Here is a 20,350-nt window from a genome sequence, read left to right as displayed (position 1 = left end):
TACTGTCAAGCTTCATTTGACCTAAACTATCTCCTTAGCTACCTACGAGAAGTAGCCATCAATTGTCACTCTTTTAAGACTCCACATGTCACGATTTGATTGATCCGTGATGTCCATCTATAAATTCTTTGTTTTGTCATTGCTATTTTAAACTTCACAACATACTTCAAAATTATTAGTAATTAAAAATATTAATTAATCAGTTTTGGTGACAATTTTATCTCAACAAATAAAGCATACATTTTTCAATCTCGTCCCATCTGTCAACATTGGACTTATCAAATTGCTTAGTCGTGCACATGCTTATTGATTCCACTTCTAGGAACCAACTCAACTCTAATATCAACCTCACAATTGCACTATTTGAGTGTTATGAAGCGATAACTTGATAACATAATAATATAGCAGTAACATAAGGAGACCATTGAACGAGTTATGTTGGTTCCTATAAAGCCCCAAGTATTATTTTAGAAACTTAATTTTTTTTTTATTTTTTGCCAAATAGTTATAAAAAAGAAAAAGAACTAAAATTAATTTTTTTTGTGCTGGTTCCTTTAATGAATAATTCTTATTAAGCATTTGACAACCTTAAATTTTAATATATATTTATTTCGATAACAATAAGATGGGAGCGGGTCAAAGCCTACTAAATTTATTTAAATATATAATTAATATTTAATGTTTTCGGACTCTTCGGAATTCCTAATAATATATGTTTGGATCATAACCTTTATAAGAATTATGTGAATTTAGCTAATAATTTTAATTTTATTTGCTGTCCATATCTCTCTATTTTTTTTAATACCTTAACTTGTTGTAAACACTTTAATTTAATTATGTAAATTAATTCTTTTTTTCCTTTTTAACATTGAACGAACTTGATAATCGGACCAGATTATCCAATTCAAGTTACAAAAAAGAATGATCCAATTATCAATGTAACCGAGTGAATTAAGTATGATTTTTTTAAATAATTAAAAAAAAAATAACTTGACAATCTAACCGAGATTGAGTTATAAACTCTCTATTCTGAGTTGCATGGATCACTTGTAAACTTGACCATTCACTCCCCCTTTACAATTAATTGACCAAGTCTCCTAACACATCCCATCAAAAACTCCACCATTTTTTTTTTCTAATTTTGCAGGCAACCATTTTAATATTTGTTTTAGAAATGTTTCTATTTCTTATTTTTTGTCTTTTTTTTTTTCCTCTTTTCCATATATATATATATATATAATATTTATAATTCCCTTTTTCTTTAAAAAAAAAAATAAGTTGAATAAAATAACTTAAATTATTGTTTATATTTGTTTTAACATATTTATTGTGCATGTCTTTATATAAAAAATGGAATGGTCAATAATAAGAAACAAACAAACAAAAAAAAAAAAAAAAAAAAAAAAAAAAAAAAAAAAAAAAAAAAAAAAAAAAAAAAAAAAAAAAAAAAAAAAAAAAAAAAAAAAAAAAAAAAAAAAAAAAAAAAAAACAAGTTTTGAATATTCCAAAATTTACAACTTTTTTAAAACAAGAAGCAAGTTACAACTACCAAATAATTATAAGAAAAGAAAAAAGGAAAATAATTTATGAAATGAAAAATTAATTAGAAGAGACCCCACAATTTAATGATCCAATAATTATATATATAATTATCAAATAATTTTTTCGCCAAAACTCATCCAATTTTTTTTAAAAAAAGCTTTTAATCTCAAAGACCAAGTCTTTCTTCAAACCCCCCTAGTTTTTGACAATAATAACCTCTATATAAACTCTTCCTCTTTCCCCCTTATACCCACTCATAAGAAGAACCCCAGATGGATATCATTGCAACCCCATCAGCTCAAGGCATGAGGAGGCTATGGAGAAGAAGAAGATACCAAAAGCTAGGAAGTGATACTCGCCCTACAAGTTTAAGGAGTTTCAAGATTTGGCAACTATTGCGTATGAGACGACAATTTTCAAAGGTGCAGTTGAAAATGGCATCACCGTTGAAACTTTTGGCAAAGTTTCACGACGCGTATGTTGAGATGATGATGAGGGTAGCAAATAGTGCAGGGAATATATATGCCATTGGAGCTTTTGGCAATGGGAAGAGGATACCAAAACCTCGTAATCAAGTTTCTCTTGCTACTTGTGATGGTGAACATGTTGATGCAAAGTTCGTCTTGAAAATCTATAACAAACTTGCTGCTTCCAAGAACTTGACTACTGATTTTTGAAATCGATATGATTTAAACTTATAATGTATTCTTTTTTATTGTCTTTCTAACATCAAATCGAGTTTAAAAAATTAAGTATTATTATTTGAAGATTTGAAATCATGGTTTGTTGACTAGAACGACATGCATTTCCAAAGAGTTGAAGCCATGTCAATTTTAGCATAAACATGATAGCCCTCATCATCCTATGGTATCCATTCAACCAAGATCTCATAGCTAAATACGATTCAAAAGAAGAGATGCATAAGTTACAACATAATTAACATTGCAAAATATGTAGAGTTTTAGGCGAGTTTTCAGTCATGTACATTTCTAAACACCTCGAGAACATTAGAGAAATAAAACATACCTATTTATTGGGTGTTTTCAGTTGAAAAGTTTTCTGCACTGTCACCAAGAAAGCTGTCTGGACCGCTTCTATTTTCAAGAACAGTGTTCTTTAGCCACTCGCTGTACTTATCTACGTCACTCAGATTTAAGTCACTGTCAAACTCGTGTGGATCATCTTCTAAAAAATTTAAGAGATAATCAAATTCGGCTGATTGTTGTTGGCTTCCTTCATTTCCAAAATTTGCAGCAATATTGTCCAAGTTGGTTGAATCAGGAAAAGCCATGTTGTTTGACATCAACTGAATCCCTTCTGAAGTGCCATTACATCCCATTGCTTCTTGGTTTTCAATCTTGAAAGTAGTCAAATCTTGCTGTACTACATCAAGATGATTATCTGAGAACTGAGTTTCATCAAATACACAAGAAGAAGTTACCTTTGGAGTTGTCTGATTGATGATATATGGAACTGAATTGTAGTTTGAATCAACAGGTTGAAAATTTTGGCCAAGCATTATGAGACCATGATTTGCAAAGTTGGCGCTAACAGGCAGTTTAGGACTAGGCACAGGTTTAGGAGCAATAAGTCGGAATCTTTCCCCTCCTATAAAAGAGGTTAAACTTCCCTTTGTAGAGCTGTTTGCCTCATCGTGAGGGTGCTTTGGTACCAACGGAAGAGGAAGTTGAGTCCTGACTGAGAAATTGAATTTGGAAGCTTCCCTCCTTGGAGCTAATTTATTTTCTCTCCCCTTTTTCATGGACTCTACTTGTGCTTTGTATTTCTGATAGGATAATGCATGGTTAGAACAAATCTAATACCAAATTCTATTTTATGCGAACAAGAATGAACAATACCTGCAGGTGGTTAGCTACCTGGCGCAGTGTCAAGGATGGTTCATTCATCAATTTCAGTATAAGTTTTGGACGACCTTCAAAACAAGAAGAAAATGTAAGTAAAACAATTAAAAATGCATTATTGAATTTAAATACTAAAAAAATAAAAATAACTCTGGAAAGAGAGGCGAAATTACATTTATCTCCTAGCTTGTTGAGAGCGTCGGAGAATTTGCGACGTCGTTCCACATTCCAAACGACACGTGATCTGTTATCACTAGAAATATAATATTCCTTCATTCTTCTATTATCCTCATCAATTCTTGTATCTCCAAAATTGGTAGGCGTTGAGTAATATATAACTCTCTTCTCCTTGCTTGTTCCTTCTATGTCATCCATTAATCTCTTTCCTTCGAAGTATGAAGCAACTAGGGTATCATGGGAATTAGTTGGTTGATTCTGCCCTTCTTCTTTATAGCTCATAAGTTGATAGTTAATACTACCGTTATTATTAATACTAACTTCATCGGTGGGCTGAGACAAAACAACAGTGTCGTCGTTTTGGATGCCGACAGATTCTTTTCCATATTTGGCTTTTTCTACGCAATTTGCTTCATGGTTTAGCTTTGATATGTTTCTGTTCCTTCGATACACGTGTTGCCATACATATTTGAGATCATCCTTGGAAATAGGTTTCTGAAGAAAATAACACGCTCCTTCAGCCAATGCTTTCGTAGCCACGTCCAAGTTCATCACTGATGACATAACTGCCCAACAACAAAATAGCTTGAGAATAATGAAGACATTTAATTGAATGAGATTTGTAGAGAAAAATTGAGCTTACAAATGACAACAATTTTCATCTTAAGGAGCACGTGCAAGAATGAAAAACTGTCCATGTCGGGCATGCTAACGTTAGCCATGACAAGGTCGAACTCATCACTTTTTTCTTGAATCATTGATAGAGCAATAGATCCCAATACAGTGGTCGTAACTGAAAATTAAAAAAAAAAAAAAAAATCAAGTCATGCACGTTTCGTTCATAGAAAAGGAAAAACAAAAACTTAAAGTTGAAGATACTCATGTAATTAGTCCCATAAATGAACCAACATACACAAAATTGGTCGAGTAGAAACTTAAACAAGGAAGACATTCCTATCTTATACTTTTATGCTTTGAATTTAATTCCCAGAAAAAGAAGAAATTGAGCAACTCATCAAATATCTTTATATGGAAATATAGTATTAATAAAAACAATCACTCATGAACTTCCTTTCAAATGAATAAAAAATCAATAAAATAATTAAAAAATCAAGTTAACATTTCCCAATTTTTTTTCTTCTGTTTGAGAAATAAACTTTACATGTTATCAGATACAAACAATTGGCATAAAATTTAGCTTTAGATCATTACTGACAAAATTAAAATTAGGATGTTATCCGATACAAACAGAAGCATAAAATTAGCTTTAGACCATTAAATTAAATTAGGATGGTGAAAGAGATTAATGGAAATATTGTGATGCTATGTACCATGGTAAGACTGCTCCCTAAGCAAGGAACTCAAGTGGTTGAGAGATAAGGTTTCATGATCCACCACCAAGATATGAAGATTTTTGGCAAAGCTAGGAAGAGAATCAGGGACCCAATGACCCATTTTCTGCATTTACCGGAGAAGAGTCTGGAAGAAGAGAGATTAAATTCCCAGAGAGGGAAAGGAGGGAGATTGAGAGAAACTGAGAGAGCGAAGAGAGATAAACCACCCCAAAAGGCTAAAAGGAGAAGAGACAGCTAAATTCTCAACATGCAAGAGGCCTAAGAAGGAGATGAAGGAGGTGAAGAAGATGAAGAGGATGAAGAAGAGAGAGAGTCAAGGAGGGTGCTGTTAACAAGGCAAAAGCAAGAGAAGAAGCTGGCAAATGCTAAATGGATGAGAGTAGCCCATAGCTAAAGAGTCTTAGTTGGAATTGAAATTTATATACAAATTTTACAAAATTGAGTATTTTACAAGAAACAAAGAGGGAATGAAAAAAAGAAAGAAATGGAAAGGCATTAAAAGAAAAGTAAGATCTTACCTTTGATAGCTTCTAAAAGGGATTGAAACAAGGAGGAGGGAAAAAGATGGGGTTGAATGTGCAACACCTTGCACTATCAGAGTAAAAACATGGAGGGGGACATTCATCAAACACGTTGAGGGCAGTGACAAAAAAAACTTGGGTGAGTTTGATTTTCAATGGAGGATACATGGTGAGTATCCTACTGTGACAGTGAGGTGACAGTGAGGCACCATATATTATGCAACTTTTTGTGATGATCGCCATAACCGTAAGAGGACATAAGACAAAGGGGTAAAGGAAGGGGGAGAGTACCCTACCCTCGCGGTCCTCGTTTTCATCTCCTTTCTTTTTCTTTTTCTAATCTCCAAATTTTCTGTTTCTTTTTGAACCACCGTTACATGCAGGGATGAACTACTCTGCACTGTATCTTTGACTTTCCCTCCTCTCTTTTCCTCAATCTCGCTTTTCCTTACATCTGGCCATATTCCCATATCTCTCTCCATTTCTCTCTCATCCCATCCATTCAAACAAATTTTGATCTAATTTTGTATAAAGAAATTTGTTGAGATTAGAAACCTAACTTTTTATGTCTCCACACAAATTTTGTATTTTGTTTGAAAAAAATAAGTTATTCTTTCATTTTTTAAGAAAATCTCAAAAAATACTATTAAATTAAAAAAAAATGTTAGTTTTTGGATAAAAATAGTTAATTTTTATTTTAAAAAATACCCTTAAACTTAAAAAAAAAAAAAAAAAAAAAAAAATCATTAACTTTTTAAAGATGTTTCAAAAATACCCCTAAATTTTTTAAAGTTTGGAGATAATTTATGAGATGTGACATAGATAAAAAAAATTTAATTTTCTTATAAAGGTGGAGAGTGTTAATGCTACTTATAAAATTTAATTATTATTTTTAAAATATAGTACTAATTATAAGAGTATTTTTTAACATTTTAAAAAAGTTGAATAATATTAATGAATGATATTTTTGAACCATGGTTATTTTTGAAATAAAATACTAATGTAAGGATATTTTTGAACTTTTTATAAATTTAAAATTACTATTTAAACTCTAGAAGTATTTTTATTAATTTAACCTTTATTTGGTTCTTAAATTTGTCACGATTTAATTTTAAATTTGATTAAAGATAAATAATAAGATTAATTAATAAATAAAATGAAATTAGGAGTCTGACTTATGGATTCAACCCCTTTTCCCTCTATAAATAATATCCAATGAAAACGCAAGTTAGAAAATGATTAAAATTAAAAATGGAATTAAGTTTGCCTGTTAATATAATCCTTCTCCACATTTTCTTTTCTTTTTTAGGATAAGTTTTTATTTTATTTGTTTTACTCTAATGGTTTTTATTATGTTATTAAATTTTCATATTTTGATTTTTATTTTATTTTACCACCAATATTTTTTTTATTTTAAAATATCTGGACAAAAGTCAATACATTTTTTAGTTCTTACTCATATATATATATTTGATTTAAAAGTCAAACTGTTTTTTTAGCTTCCTATGACTTTTCAATCAATGATAAATTTTTAACTTTTAGTTTATCAACTTAGTCAAAATAAATAAATAAATAAATAAATGTCTTTGACACACGGTCCACACACATACACCTGGACCTACTGAGTGAGCTCGTTAGCATATTCCTTAGACTTGTCTATAGACTAGCGCATACTCACTCATTTGAAACCGATAGAAAAGAAAGGAATTTGAATAATCGTACAGTACATGACTGGAGAAGTAATTCATGACTCCATGATCATACAACGTCTCAGATGATTTGTGTTCGTACTCAAAGTCTTTCTATCATACTTTGTACAACATCTTTAGTTCAGGGTGTTTGATATAAACATATATTAATCATATAAAGTTACATCATATCATAAATGAAAATACACATATCAAATAAATCATATATAATAAACGAAATAATTTTAATCAGTAGAGTTATGCGTCAAACAATTCATCTAACCTAATTTTTAAAAGTCTTGGATCAAACTTACTTTGATCTAAAATATCCTAAACTTAAATGAATCAACCGACTTAAAATAGATTTGAATTGGACATGAAAAGCTTAAATTGACTAAACCAAAATTGAAACAATTGAACCAAGTGGATTGAAAGTTAGATGACTACGACCAGCTACATGAAAATAGAAGGTGTGCCTGGGCTTGGGCAACTATTTGGGTAGTTGGTGGACTGGAGTTATTGGATCATGGGCCTTGGTTAGAGTAACAAAAATGAAAGATAGGTCTGAAATTAAATAAACAATAAATTAGTTTAATTAAATATGTTTAGTTATACGTGATTTTAAAGAATCCTAAACTATTAGAAAAATAAAAATATATATAAATTTGGATACAATAATGTTGCAACAAATAATAATAAATACATTAGAATTTAAAATATATTTTAAAATTAATAGATAATAAACCCATTGGAATTTAAAATGTACTTTAAAATTATTTATATATATATATATTTTATAAACGTATATATATTTATGAACATTTAACGTTATAGACATTTGTTTCAATATACGTATAAATTCTAATTAATAAACTTATCCAAAATCATATTCTTAAATTAAATAATATAAAAGTGTGATAGTTATTTAAAAATAATAAAAAATGTATGTTAGTTATTCGAATGGGTTTTAAAATAGTATAAAATATTAAAGTATTTTTAAAATAGAGGTATATAAAAGAAACTAAATAACTAAATTAAAATAATATAAAAGAAATTATACCCCATAATAAAAAGAAACATATATATATATATATATATATATACTAAATAAACAAATTAAAAATAATAAAATAACAAAATAATATAAAAGAAATTAAAAAAATAATAAAAAGAAACATATAAAGAACTAAACAAAAAAATTAAAAAGAATAAATTAATAAAATAACAAAATAATATAAAAGGAATTAAAAAAAAACATATATATACCTAAAAGAAACTAAATAAAGAAATTAAAAATAATAATAATATAAAAGAAATAAAATATAGAGTATCACTTTAACAAACCCATTAATATATAAAATTTCTTAATATATTTTACATATTTTTATTTAGCTTGTGTCAATTCGAAGGTTTTGTCCCACGAATCCGAAACCGAATCGATTCAGTTCAGGTTCAGAAAAATGAATCCAACCCTACTCGAAATGCTAATCCAACGAGCCCACTCTTATAGTTTGGGTTAGGTTAGTCCGAGTTGTCGGGTTGAATGTACACCCCTAACAACCATCTATAACAATTTCATAAAATCAAACTCCATCATAGATCTGCCACTAAAATGCATTGAGTTTCTTTGAAGATTACACTCACATATTTCAATGTGTTACTGGAAATAAAAAGAAAATTAACATTAACTTTAACTTTAAACCATTGTTTAAAAAATTAAAATTAGGATGGTGAAAGAGATTAATGAAATGCTATCTAGCTCAAGTAATGAAGTAAGTGCTTGAGAGACGAGGATTCTTGATCTACTAGCAAGATAGGTAGATTTTAGGCCAAGCTAGGGAGAGAATCAGGGACCCAATGACCCATTTTCTCCATATCCCATAGAGAGTCAGAAAGGGGGATTAAACTTCTAGATTTGAGATAAATTTGAGGGAAAAAGATGAACAACCCAAAAAGAAAAGAGAAAAAACTAAAAGCTCCACACATGACGAAGAAGACGATTTGTTAGTAGACACAAATGTTGAAGGGGAGAGAGAGTTAGACACAGATGATGAAAGAGAGCGAGAGTCAAACGCAGATGATGAAAGAGAGGGAGTGATGAAGGAGAGGGAGAGACTCGGTGCTTAGTGAAACAGGGTGACGAAGGAGAGAGAGAGATCATGCGGGATTTCGTAAGTCAAAAGCAACCGGAGAAGTTCACAATTGCTGAATGGATGAGAGTAGTACCCGAATAAAAGAGTCATAGTTGGAATTGAAATGAGAAAAAAAAAATCGATTTTCTGTTAACTTAAATTAATCAAAAACTCAAAATTAATTAAAAAAAAAAACTAATTTTATTAATTTTGTTTTGAATTTATTAATAAAATAAAAAAAGTAGAGACTTCAGTTAAGGACGTAACTCTAATACCATGTCATGAATCAAGATCTCTACAATAATATAATATTGTCCACTTTAAGTATAAGTTATCATAACGACTTTATACCAATAGAGATAGAGATGTATTTCTTATTTATAAACACATGATCATTCCCTAAATTAGCCAACGTGGAACACAGCCTCCTAACAATTAGCCAATGTGCATTACATGTGATGAACTCTTGTCACATGTGATAGACTCTTCACTTTTGACTTTCACCCACCCAATTTAAATATTTGCAATAATTATGTAAAAAGAAGTTAGTTGAGATTCAAACATCTTTTAACTTTTTTTTATGAACTTACAATACTCCACCCATTCAAAATTAATAAAAAATACTTCTTTCTTTCAAAATTAATAAATAAATAATTAAAATACACTTTTTTTTTGTTTAAAATATTAAGTAATAAGAGAATTTAAAAAATATTCTTACATTAAAAAAAAGTGCTATACTTTTAGATGAAAAACATTAATTTTTTTTTAAATGTTTCAAAAATATCACTAAACTTTCGAAAAATGTTTCAAAAATACCCTTAAATTTTTAAAAATTCAGAGTTAAACTATGAGATGTTAATAGATAGATCAGAGATAATCTATGAGATGTCCATAGATCATAACTAATGGTAAGAGTATTTCTTAACTTTTTTTTTTTTTTTTTTTTAGTTTAAAGTTGTTAGTTAAACTTTTAAACTAGAGTATTTTTTAGATAAAATATTAGCATATTTTTATTAATTTAATATTTATTTAATTTTAATATTTCAATTTTCTATTAATAAAAATGGATTTGATTTTGAATTTGATTAGGTATAAATAACGAGATTAAATTAGGAGTGTACATTGTTTGGATTAAAAAATGATTAAAACTAAAAATAGAATTAAGTGTAGTTATTAATATTAGAGGTGTATATCGATTTGGTTGGGTTGAAGAATTTTTTTTTACTCAACCCAAAAGTTTAATGGGTGGCTCCTTTTCCATGCATCTCTGACTTTCACCTCAATCTCTTTTGGGTTATTTATGGCCCATTCCATATTTCTCTTACGTGTTTCCTACTCATTTCCCATATTTCTCTCTCACGTGTCTCAGGTGTTTCAGTTTCCATTTCAGTTTTTCATATTTCTCTCACACGTGTTTTCGTCCCTTTTCCATATTTCTCTCTCATGTGTTTTGGACCGTTCTGTTTTAGTTTTCCATATTTCTCTCTCACGTATTTCCGACCCTTTCATTTCAGTTTTCCATATTTCTCTCATGTGTTTTCAGCCGTTTTGTTTCATTTTTCCATATTCCTCTCTCACGTGTTTTTCGCCCCTTTCTCAATTTCTCCACGTGGGTTACATGCCATGATAAATTGAGTCAACCTAACCTCCCTCCGTCTATACTTCCACCCCTTTTCCAGATTCCTCTCTAATCTCACACAATTTCTCACCTTGAAACTTGGGGCCACACAATTTCTCTCACTTTGAAACATTCCTCTCTAATCTCACACAATTTCTCTCACTTTGAAACATTCCTCTCTAATCTCACACAATTTCTCTCTCACTTTGAAACTTGGACATTACATGCAGAGATGAAATGAACCTTTGACTTTCAACTTGCTTATGGCTCCTATCCTCATATTTCCAGATTTCTTTGGATTTCTCTCTTATCCTACACCATTCAAATCTTTTACTAATTTTGTATAAAAAGTTAGTTAAGATTCAAACCTTTTTAACTTTTTATTCCTCATGCTCCACTCATAATTTTGTATAAAAAGTTAGTTAAGATTCAAACCTTTTTAACTTTTTATTCCTCATGCTCCACTCATTTAAAATTAATAAAATTACTCTTTTGTTTTGTTTAAAAAATTAAGTTTTGATGTTACCCTTCAATTTTTTAAGAAAATCTAAAAAATACTTTAAATTTAAAAAAAAAAAAATATAGGGTTGATGCGAGTAGGGAAGGAAAATATTAATTTTCTTTTTCAAAAATATCCTTAAATTAACAAAAAAAAAATGTTTCAAAAGTATCTTTTGAGATTTTTAAAATTTGAAGCTAATAGATAATAAAAAAAATTAAATGGGGAAGAGTGTTAATGCTACTTTTACGATTTCATGACTATTTTTTAAATGAAGTGTATTAATGAATGATATTTTTGAAACATCATTTAACTATCAACTATATTTTAAACTATTGTTATTTAACGTCTAGAGTATTATTATTTTTTTTTTATGAAAAGTAGTATTTTTATTAATTTAGTCCTTATTTTATTCTCAAATTTATTTAGAAATTACTTATTGAAAGTGCAGAATACTTCACCAATTTAAATAGAAATGACAAAGTTAAAGGAAGGGAGAGGGTACCCCACCAAGTGTGAACAAAGGTAGAGGAAGGTGTCTCTCTCTTGGAAATTGGGCCTTACATGCATTGGTAACCCTTTGTACGGCACCCTTAACTTCCACCTCATTCTTTCGTCTTACTACTCCGATTCGTATTGTTCATAAAGAAATCTCTGATCAACGATAGAACAAGATCCATTTTGTATCATATCTAAGGGATTCCTGGGTTCGGGCCGAAGAAGCAATGTCACTCGATCATTATCAAATCGACTGCAATCTTTTTCTGTTCGTGAGGATCCCAATCCCAACAGAGCGCCTTCTACTTCTAATAGGCCATGAACTAGATTGGTGTTCTCTTACTAAATTTTCTCTCAGTCTCACACCATAAAGAATAATTGAGTTCAAACCTCTTTTAAATTTAAAATTAATAAAAATGTTCTTTCAACTTTATTTTTTATTTAAAAAAAGTTTTAAAAATAGATTTTTTAAAGAAAATTTTAAAAATACTCTTAAATTTTTTTTTCAAAAATACACTTAAAACTTAAAAAAAAAAAAAAAAAAAAAAATCAACAATAGGATTAACCTTTTAAAAATATTTCAAAGTAATTACAATATCTTTAGATGGATCCAACTCTTTTCCTCTATATATGGAAGTGTGGGTTAAAAAATAATTAATGTATATGATATTGTGAATGTTTGATTAATCCACCACTCCTAAATGGTGTGAGAGTTATCTTATTTATAATCAAATGAATTACAAGGATATGAAAATAGTAATAAATGGAAATAACAATGGAAAGATACCTATGATAATAAGGCAAATATCTAATATTTGCCTTATAATAAAATATCAAATATAATATATATGTTTAACTATAATTTATTACTAAATATCCTTAACAGATATAAATTGTATTTACTTATTTAACTGAATTTTTAATAAAATATAATTATAACTATTTTATGATTTTGAATTCCAGAATAATTTTTTTTTTTTTTTTTTATATATTTGAATGGTTTGAAAATATTTTTGCATATATCTTTTTATTAGATATTTTTAAATATATATATATATTGTTTTTTTAATGAAACATATGCTCTTTGTTCTCGAGATTGACTCTTCAATTTTGAAGATCTCATATATATTTGGTTTGAGGGTTAAACAGTTTATCTTGCTTCTTAAGACCCTTCATCCTGTTGCTAAGAACAAATCTTTAACTTTTAGTTTATCGAAGATTTTTAAGAACATTGAGAACATTGCAGAAGTAAAACATACATATTTATTGATTGATTTCAACTCGAAAGTTTTATGCATTGTTATTGATAAAGCTATTTGGACCACTTCCATTTTCGAGAACAATGTTCCTTAGCCACTCGCTGTATTTATCTACATCACTTAGATTAAAGTCGCTGCCAAAGTCGTGTGGATCATCTTCTAAAATATTTAAGAGATAATCATATTCTACTAATTGTGGTTGCCTTCCTTCATTTCCTAAATTTGCAACAATATTGTCCAAGATAGTTGAATCAGGTAAAGCGATGTTCTTTGACATTAACTGAATCCCTTTTGACGTGCCACTAAATTCCATTGCTTCTAGTTGCTGAGCTACATCAGCTTGATGTATATCTGGGAACTGAATTTCATAAAATACACAAGAAGAAGTTACCTCTAGAGTCGTCTTATTGATGCTATATAGAGCAATACATCCTAGTCTAGTGGTCGTAATTGAAGATTACAAAATAAAAAATAAAAAATAAAAAAATAAAATCATGTCATGCACATTAAGTTCATAGAAAAGGAAAAACAAAAGCTTAAAGTTGAATGATATTACTGTAATTAGTCCCACAAATGAATCAACAAACCAATTATACTTTGAGAAAATGGATAGATAATAGATAAGATACACATAAACAAGAAATGCATTCATATCTTATCCTTTTATGCTATGAATTTATTTCTAATTTTCAGAAAAAGATTAAGAAAATATCCTAACATAGTATTAAATGAAACCATCACAACAACTATCAAAAACTAATAAAATAGTTAAGAAATCAAGTGAACACTTTTTTTTTTCTATTTGGGAAGTTGTTGATAGATCACACCATCGATCCATAATAATTTCATAAGCTCAAACCCCATCATACATCTATCACTAAAATGCATGGAGTTTCTTTTAAGGATTGCAACATGTTACCTGGTACAAAAAACCAAAAAGAAGCATAACATTAGCTTTAGACAGTTGCTTAAAAAAAATTAAAATTAGGATGGTGAAAGAGATTAATGGAAATACTATGATACTATGTACCATTGTAAGACTGCTACCTAAGCAATGAACTCAAGTGCTTGAGAGATAAGGTTTCATGATCCACCACCAAGATATGATGATTTTTGACAAAACTAGGGAGAGAATCACTGAGCCAATACCCAATGACCCATTTCCTCCAAAATTTTCTTTGAAGAGTCAGAGAGAAAGGAGATTAAACTTTTAGATTTGAAGGAAACTAAGAGAGCAAATTTTGGAGGAGAGAGATAAACAACCTAAAAAGAGCATAGACAAACTTTTAGTTTTGAGAGGAGTTGAGGGCAAATTTTGGGGGAGAGAGATGAACAACACAAAAAGAGTAGAGGCAAAGCTAAAAGCTTAACATGCAAAGACACATACACAGAAGATGACACACAAAGAGTCAACAACTGTGCTTGGTTCTTAGTGAAACCGGGGATTCATCAAGTGACAATGAATAAATAGATGAGAACAAAGAGGGAATGAAAAAGAATAAATCTGAAATGGAAAGGCATTAAAAGAGAAGGAAGTAAGACCTTAAATTTGAGAGCTTCCAATAATTGGTAAAGGCAAAAGATGAGGTTGAATGGGCAACACCTTACATTACCACCCCCAAAAACAACATGGGAGGTGAGACATTCATCAAACACGTACAGGGCAATGACAAAGTAGGAAGTTGTGGGGGGTGAGTTTGAGTTTAAAGGAGAATACTTGGTGGCTACACGAATCTAAGTATAAATAAGAGTGAGATAGCACATATTATGCCAATTTTTAAATAGATAAAGATGAACAATGCCTAACTTTTTGTGATGATCACCATAGAACTGAGAATAGAGGACAAAAGGAGAGGAAGGGGGAGGATACCCCCATTGGTGTACCCTCCCCTCAATTCATTCTCATTTTCATCTACTCTCTTTTTCTAATCTCACAATTTTCTATCTCTTTCTTGCTTTCTCTCTCACTTTGAAATGAAGCATTATATGGCCAGATGAACTGATTGAACTACATTTAACTTTCACCTCAATAGGGTTTGTCGTGCCCCTATTCCAAGATCTCTCTTGATTTCTCTCTCATCCCACGCTATTCAAAAATTAGTTGAGATTCAAACCTCTTTCAATTTTTTTATTTTAATTTAAATTTTTTTTCTTCCACTCATTTAAAATTAAAAAAATTTCTCTTTTAACTTTTTATTTTTATTTTGTTTAAACTAATAAGTTTTAATAATACCCTTCAATTTTTTAAGAAAATCTCAAAAGTACTCTTAAATTAAAAAAAAAAAAATACTTTTCATCATTTGTATTTTAAAAATACCCTTCAACTTCCAATAAAAAGTTTCAAAAATATCATTAAACTTTAAATAATTTTTTTTAGTTAGTTAGTGAGATAAAGCGCTCACATATTTTTATTAATTTAATTTTTATTTTATTCTTAAATTTATTTAATTTTAATATTTCTATTAGGCTATTAATAAAAATAAATTTGGTTTTGAATTTGAATAGTGATAAATAATAAAATCAACCAATAAAATTAAATTAGGGTTTGAACTAATGGATCAAATAATATCCCAAGAAAGTGTGGGTTAAAAAATGATTAAAACTAAAAATAAAATGAAGTGGAGTTGTAATTATAATCCTTCTATTTATTTATTTTTTTTATATAAGTTTTTCTGTTATTTGATTTACTCCAATTGTTTTTATATGTTATTAAGTTTTCATATTTTGATTTTTTTTTTTTTACCACCAATATTTTATGAATTTATTTATATTAAATTTATGAAATTTTCTAAAAACTATTTATGGATATGAAATAAATTGTGTTTAAAAATTCATAGAGTTTGAGAGAAGCTGGGAGAGCAAATTTTGGGGAGAGAAATGAACCACCCAAAAAGGAGAAAAGAAGAAGAGATAAAGCTAAATGCTCAACATGCACATACACAGGCATAGACGAAGAAGAAGAAGAAAGTAAATGACTGTGCTTAGTTAAATAAACGGGGCTTCATCAAGGAAAAAGTAAGAAGAGAAGCTGCAAATTGCTCCATGGATGAGAGGAGCCTATTGCTAAAAGAGTTTTAGTTGGAATTGAAATTTATATTTTACAAAAATAGGTGTTTCAAAAGAAACAAAAAGTGAATGAAAAATGACATGAAAAGGCATCAAAAGAAAAAGGAGTAAGATCTTACCTTTGAGAGCTTCCAAAAGGGATTGAAACAAGGAGGCAAAAAGTGGGGTTGAATGGACAACACCTTGCAATATGAGGAGCAAACACATGGAGAGGGACACTCATCTAACACGAAAAGGGCAATGACAAAGTAGAAAGTTGTGGGGTGAGTTTGAGTTTCAACGGAGAATACTTGGTGGGTACACTAATCTAAGTAAAAATGACAGTGAGACAGTATATATTATGTTAATTTTTGGATGGATAAAGATGAATAAGGTCCTACTTTTTGTGATGATAACAATAACTATAAGAGGACAAAGATAATGGTAAGAGGACAAAGACATACAACAGAAGACAATGGGGTAAAGGAAGAGGAACCAGGGTCCTCTGTTTCACGCGAGCCCCTCCTCGGGCGAATTCCTCCTTTCATTTCCATGTAAAGATCATTTCCTTCACGAGTACGTTCACCTACTCCTCCAAATACGGATACACCTCCATGAGCTTTGGCAATGATCGATTTCTATTTTTTCATGCATCCTCTCTTACTTTGAAACTTATGCAATACATGAATTGTTATGCACTTTGAACCATTACTTCTAACCCTTATTCCAAAATTTCTCTCTCCTCCCACCTAATTCAAATCTTGAACTAATGGTGTAAAAAAATTAGTTGAGATTCAAACCTCTTTTAACTTTATCGGTTCCACTCATTTAAAATTAATAAAAATATTCTTTCAACTTTATATTTTGTTCAAACAAATAAGTTTTGTTGTTACCTTTCTATTTTTTAAGAGAATCTCGAAAATATTTTTAAATTAAAAAAAAATACTCTTGAAAATTGTTAATTTCTTATTTTAAAAATACCCTTGAATTTTTTAAATTTGGAGATAATTTATGAGATGTTGACCCACTATCTACAGTGAATAAAAAATTAAAAATTTCTTATAGAGGGAAAGGATATTAATACTACTTTTAAAATTTAATGAGTATTTTTAAATGCAGATTCATTTGTTGTGCTTCAATTAAGTTCAACACTAATCAAATCCAATTTTTCTCTCCAATTTTTAAATCTAATTTTGTAAAATTAATTGAACTCAAGCTCAAATAATTGGACCGAGATGATTGAAAGTTAGATGACTACAACGAGTCATAGATGACTACAACGAGTCACACAAGTTGATGCAAGACGTACATGAGCCACATGAAACTTAGACGACACCGGATAGTTGTGATGAGATGAAGGTGTGCATGGGCTTGGGCCACTATTTGGGAAGTTGATGGACTGGAGTTTGGCTTATTGGATCATGGCCTTTGGATTAGGATCATTGTAATGGGTTTCTATTTATTTGTGGTTTTGGTTGGGTGTGACTAGACGGTGATGTTGTAATTAATTATTTAATTTTTTATAATAATTATAATAATTTTATTTCTTTGAGAAAAAGGATAGATAATTGGCCTGGTAGAAACTTAAACAAAGAAGGGATTCATATATACTCACAATTTATTTCTAATTCTCCTTGAGCAAAAATGACTTTACCTCTATGTTAACATTTTCCTTTCTTTTTCGATAAAAATCTTTTTCCTCTTTTGCTTCAGAGACAAGGGTTCATGATCCACCCCAAAATTTTTTACAAAATTAGGGAGAGAAACAAGGACCCAATGATCGAAGATTAAACTTCTAGATTTGAGAGAAGCTGGAGATAATTTTGGAGAAGAGAAATGAATACCCCAACAAGAGCTGAAACAAAGCTAAAAGCTTAACATGCAGAAACAATTGCTAAATAGATATGAGTAGCCCAGAGCTAAAAGAGTCTTAGTTGAAATTGAAATTTACGTCCACCACAAACATGGGTGCTTCAAAAGAAACAAATAGTGAATAAAAAAGAAGAAATCCAAGGTGGAAAGGCATTAAAAAAAAATGAAGTGAGATCTTACCTTTGAGAGCTTCCAAAAGGAATTGAAACACGGAGGAGGCAAAAAATGTGGTTGAATGGACAACACCTGTCAAGAGCAAAAACATGGAGGGGGACATTCATCAAACACCTAAATGACAATGACAAAGTAGTAAGTTGTGGTGAGTTTGAATTTCAACTAAGTATACTTGGTGGATACACTGAATAGTAGAAATGCTAGGGAGGCAATATAGATTATGCCAAATTTTTTATAGATAAAGATGAATAAGGCTACACTTTTTGTGATGATATCCATAACATAACGGTACAGGGATAGAGAACAGAGGATAGAGGTAGAAGAAGGGGGAGGGTACACACCCCTCCCCTTCGAGTCTTCGGTTTCATCTCCTTATTCTTTATAATCTAACCATTTTCTGTCTCTTTATGACTTTGTTTCTCACTTTGAAACTAGTGCCTTGCAGCGATGAACTGATCTCTGCACATTTGACTTTCATCTCAGTCTTCTTGTGGTTACTTCTGACCCTCTTTCCAANTTATACTTTGAGAAAATGGATAGATAATAGATAAGATACACATAAACAAGAAATGCATTCATATCTTATCCTTTTATGCTATGAATTTATTTCTAATTTTCAGAAAAAGATTAAGAAAATATCCTAATACTGAAACCATCACAACAACTATCAAAAACTAATAAAATAGTTAAGAAATCAAGTGAACACTTTTTTTTTTTCTATTTGGGAAGTTGTTGATAGATCACACCATCGATCCATAATAATTTCATAAGCTCAAACCCCATCATACATCTATCACTAAAATGCATGGAGTTTCTTTTAAGGATTGCAACATGTTACCTGGTACAAAAAACCAAAAAGAAGCATAACATTAGCTTTAGACAGTTGCTTAAAAAAAATTAAAATTAGGATGGTGAAAGAGATTAATGGAAATACTATGATACTATGTACCATTGTAAGACTGCTACCTAAGCAATGAACTCAAGTGCTTGAGAGATAAGGTTTCATGATCCACCACCAAGATATGATGATTTTTGACAAAACTAGGGAGAGAATCACTGAGCCAATACCCAATGACCCATTTCCTCCAAAATTTTCTTTGAAGAGTCGGAGAGAAAGGAGATTAAACTTTTAGATTTGAAGGAAACTAAGAGAGCAAATTTTGGAGGAGAGAGATAAACAACCTAAAAAGAGCATAGACAAACTTTTAGTTTTGAGAGGAGTTGAGGGCAAATTTTGGGGGAGAGAGATGAACAACACAAAAAGAGTAGAGGCAAAGCTAAAAGCTTAACATGCAAAGACACATACACAGAAGATGACACACAAAGAGTCAACAACTGTGCTTGGTGCTTAGTGAAACTGGGGATTCATCAAGTGACAATGAATAAATAGATGAGAACAAAGAAGGAATGAAAAAGAACAAATCTGAAATGGAAAGGCATTAAAAGAGAAGGAAGTAAGACCTTAAATTTGAGAGCTTCCAATAATTGGTAAAGGCAAAAGATGAGGTTGAATGGGCAACACCTTACATTACCGCTCCCAAAAACAACATGGGAGGTGAGACATTCATCAAACACGTACAGGGCAATGACAAAGTAGGAAGTTGTGGGGGTGAGTTTGAGTTTAAAGAAGAATACTTGGTGGCTACACGAATCTAAGTATAAAAAAGAGTGAGATAGCACATATTATGCCAATTTTTAAATAGATAAAGATGAACAATGCCTAACTTTTTGTGATGATCACCATAGAACCGAGAATAGAGGACAAAAGGAGAGGAAGGGGGAGGATACCCCATTGGTGTACCCTCCACTCAATTCATTCTCATTTTCATCTACTCTCTTTTTCTAATCTCACAATTTTCTATCTCTTTCTTGCTTTCTCTCTCACTTTGAAATGAAGCATTATATGGCCAGATGAACTGATTGAACTACATTTTAACTTTCACCTCAATAGGGTTTGTCGTGCCCCTATTCCAAGATCTCTCTTGATTTCTCTCTCATCCCACGCTATTCAAAAATTAGTTGAGATTCAAAACTCTTTTAATTTTTTTATTTTAATTTAAATTTTTTTTCTTCCACTCATTTAAAATTAATAAAATTTCTCTTTTAAC

At 30.2% G+C, this 20,350-nt stretch overlaps 1 protein-coding gene across 1 annotated transcript; it reads right to left on the bottom strand.

Annotated features, from left to right (window-relative positions):
- Positions 1-2,465: 2,465 nt before the first annotated feature.
- LOC111470486 (putative two-component response regulator-like APRR6) lies at positions 2,466-4,310 on the bottom strand. The gene is made up of 4 exons (XM_023116040.1): positions 4,225-4,310; positions 3,578-4,147; positions 3,402-3,475; positions 2,466-3,328 (listed from the first exon to the last, which is right to left on the bottom strand). Exons 1-4 carry the CDS (start codon positions 4,301-4,303, stop codon positions 2,573-2,575), a joined length of 1,479 nt encoding a protein of 492 aa, XP_022971808.1. The 5' UTR covers positions 4,304-4,310; the 3' UTR covers positions 2,466-2,572.
- Between the last annotated feature and the right edge of the window lie 16,040 nt (positions 4,311-20,350).

Source organism: Cucurbita maxima, unplaced genomic scaffold (assembly GCF_002738345.1).
Source record: "Cucurbita maxima cultivar Rimu unplaced genomic scaffold, Cmax_1.0 Cma_Scf00045, whole genome shotgun sequence".
Lineage (NCBI taxonomy): Eukaryota > Viridiplantae > Streptophyta > Magnoliopsida > Cucurbitales > Cucurbitaceae > Cucurbita > Cucurbita maxima.
The sequence above is the reverse complement of the archived record's forward strand: the minus strand, read 5'-3'. Positions and strand labels throughout refer to the sequence as shown.

Coding starts and splice junctions, on each gene's coding strand:
- LOC111470486 (XM_023116040.1), bottom strand. CDS start 4,303: ATGGCTAACGTTAGCATGCCCGACATGGACAGTTTTTCATTCTTGCAC. Junction 4,148..4,224: donor GATGAAAATTGTTGTCATTT/GTAAGCTCAATT, acceptor GTTGTTGGGCAG/TTATGTCATCAGTGATGAAC. Junction 3,476..3,577: donor CAACAAGCTAGGAGATAAAT/GTAATTTCGCCT, acceptor CTTGTTTTGAAG/GTCGTCCAAAACTTATACTG.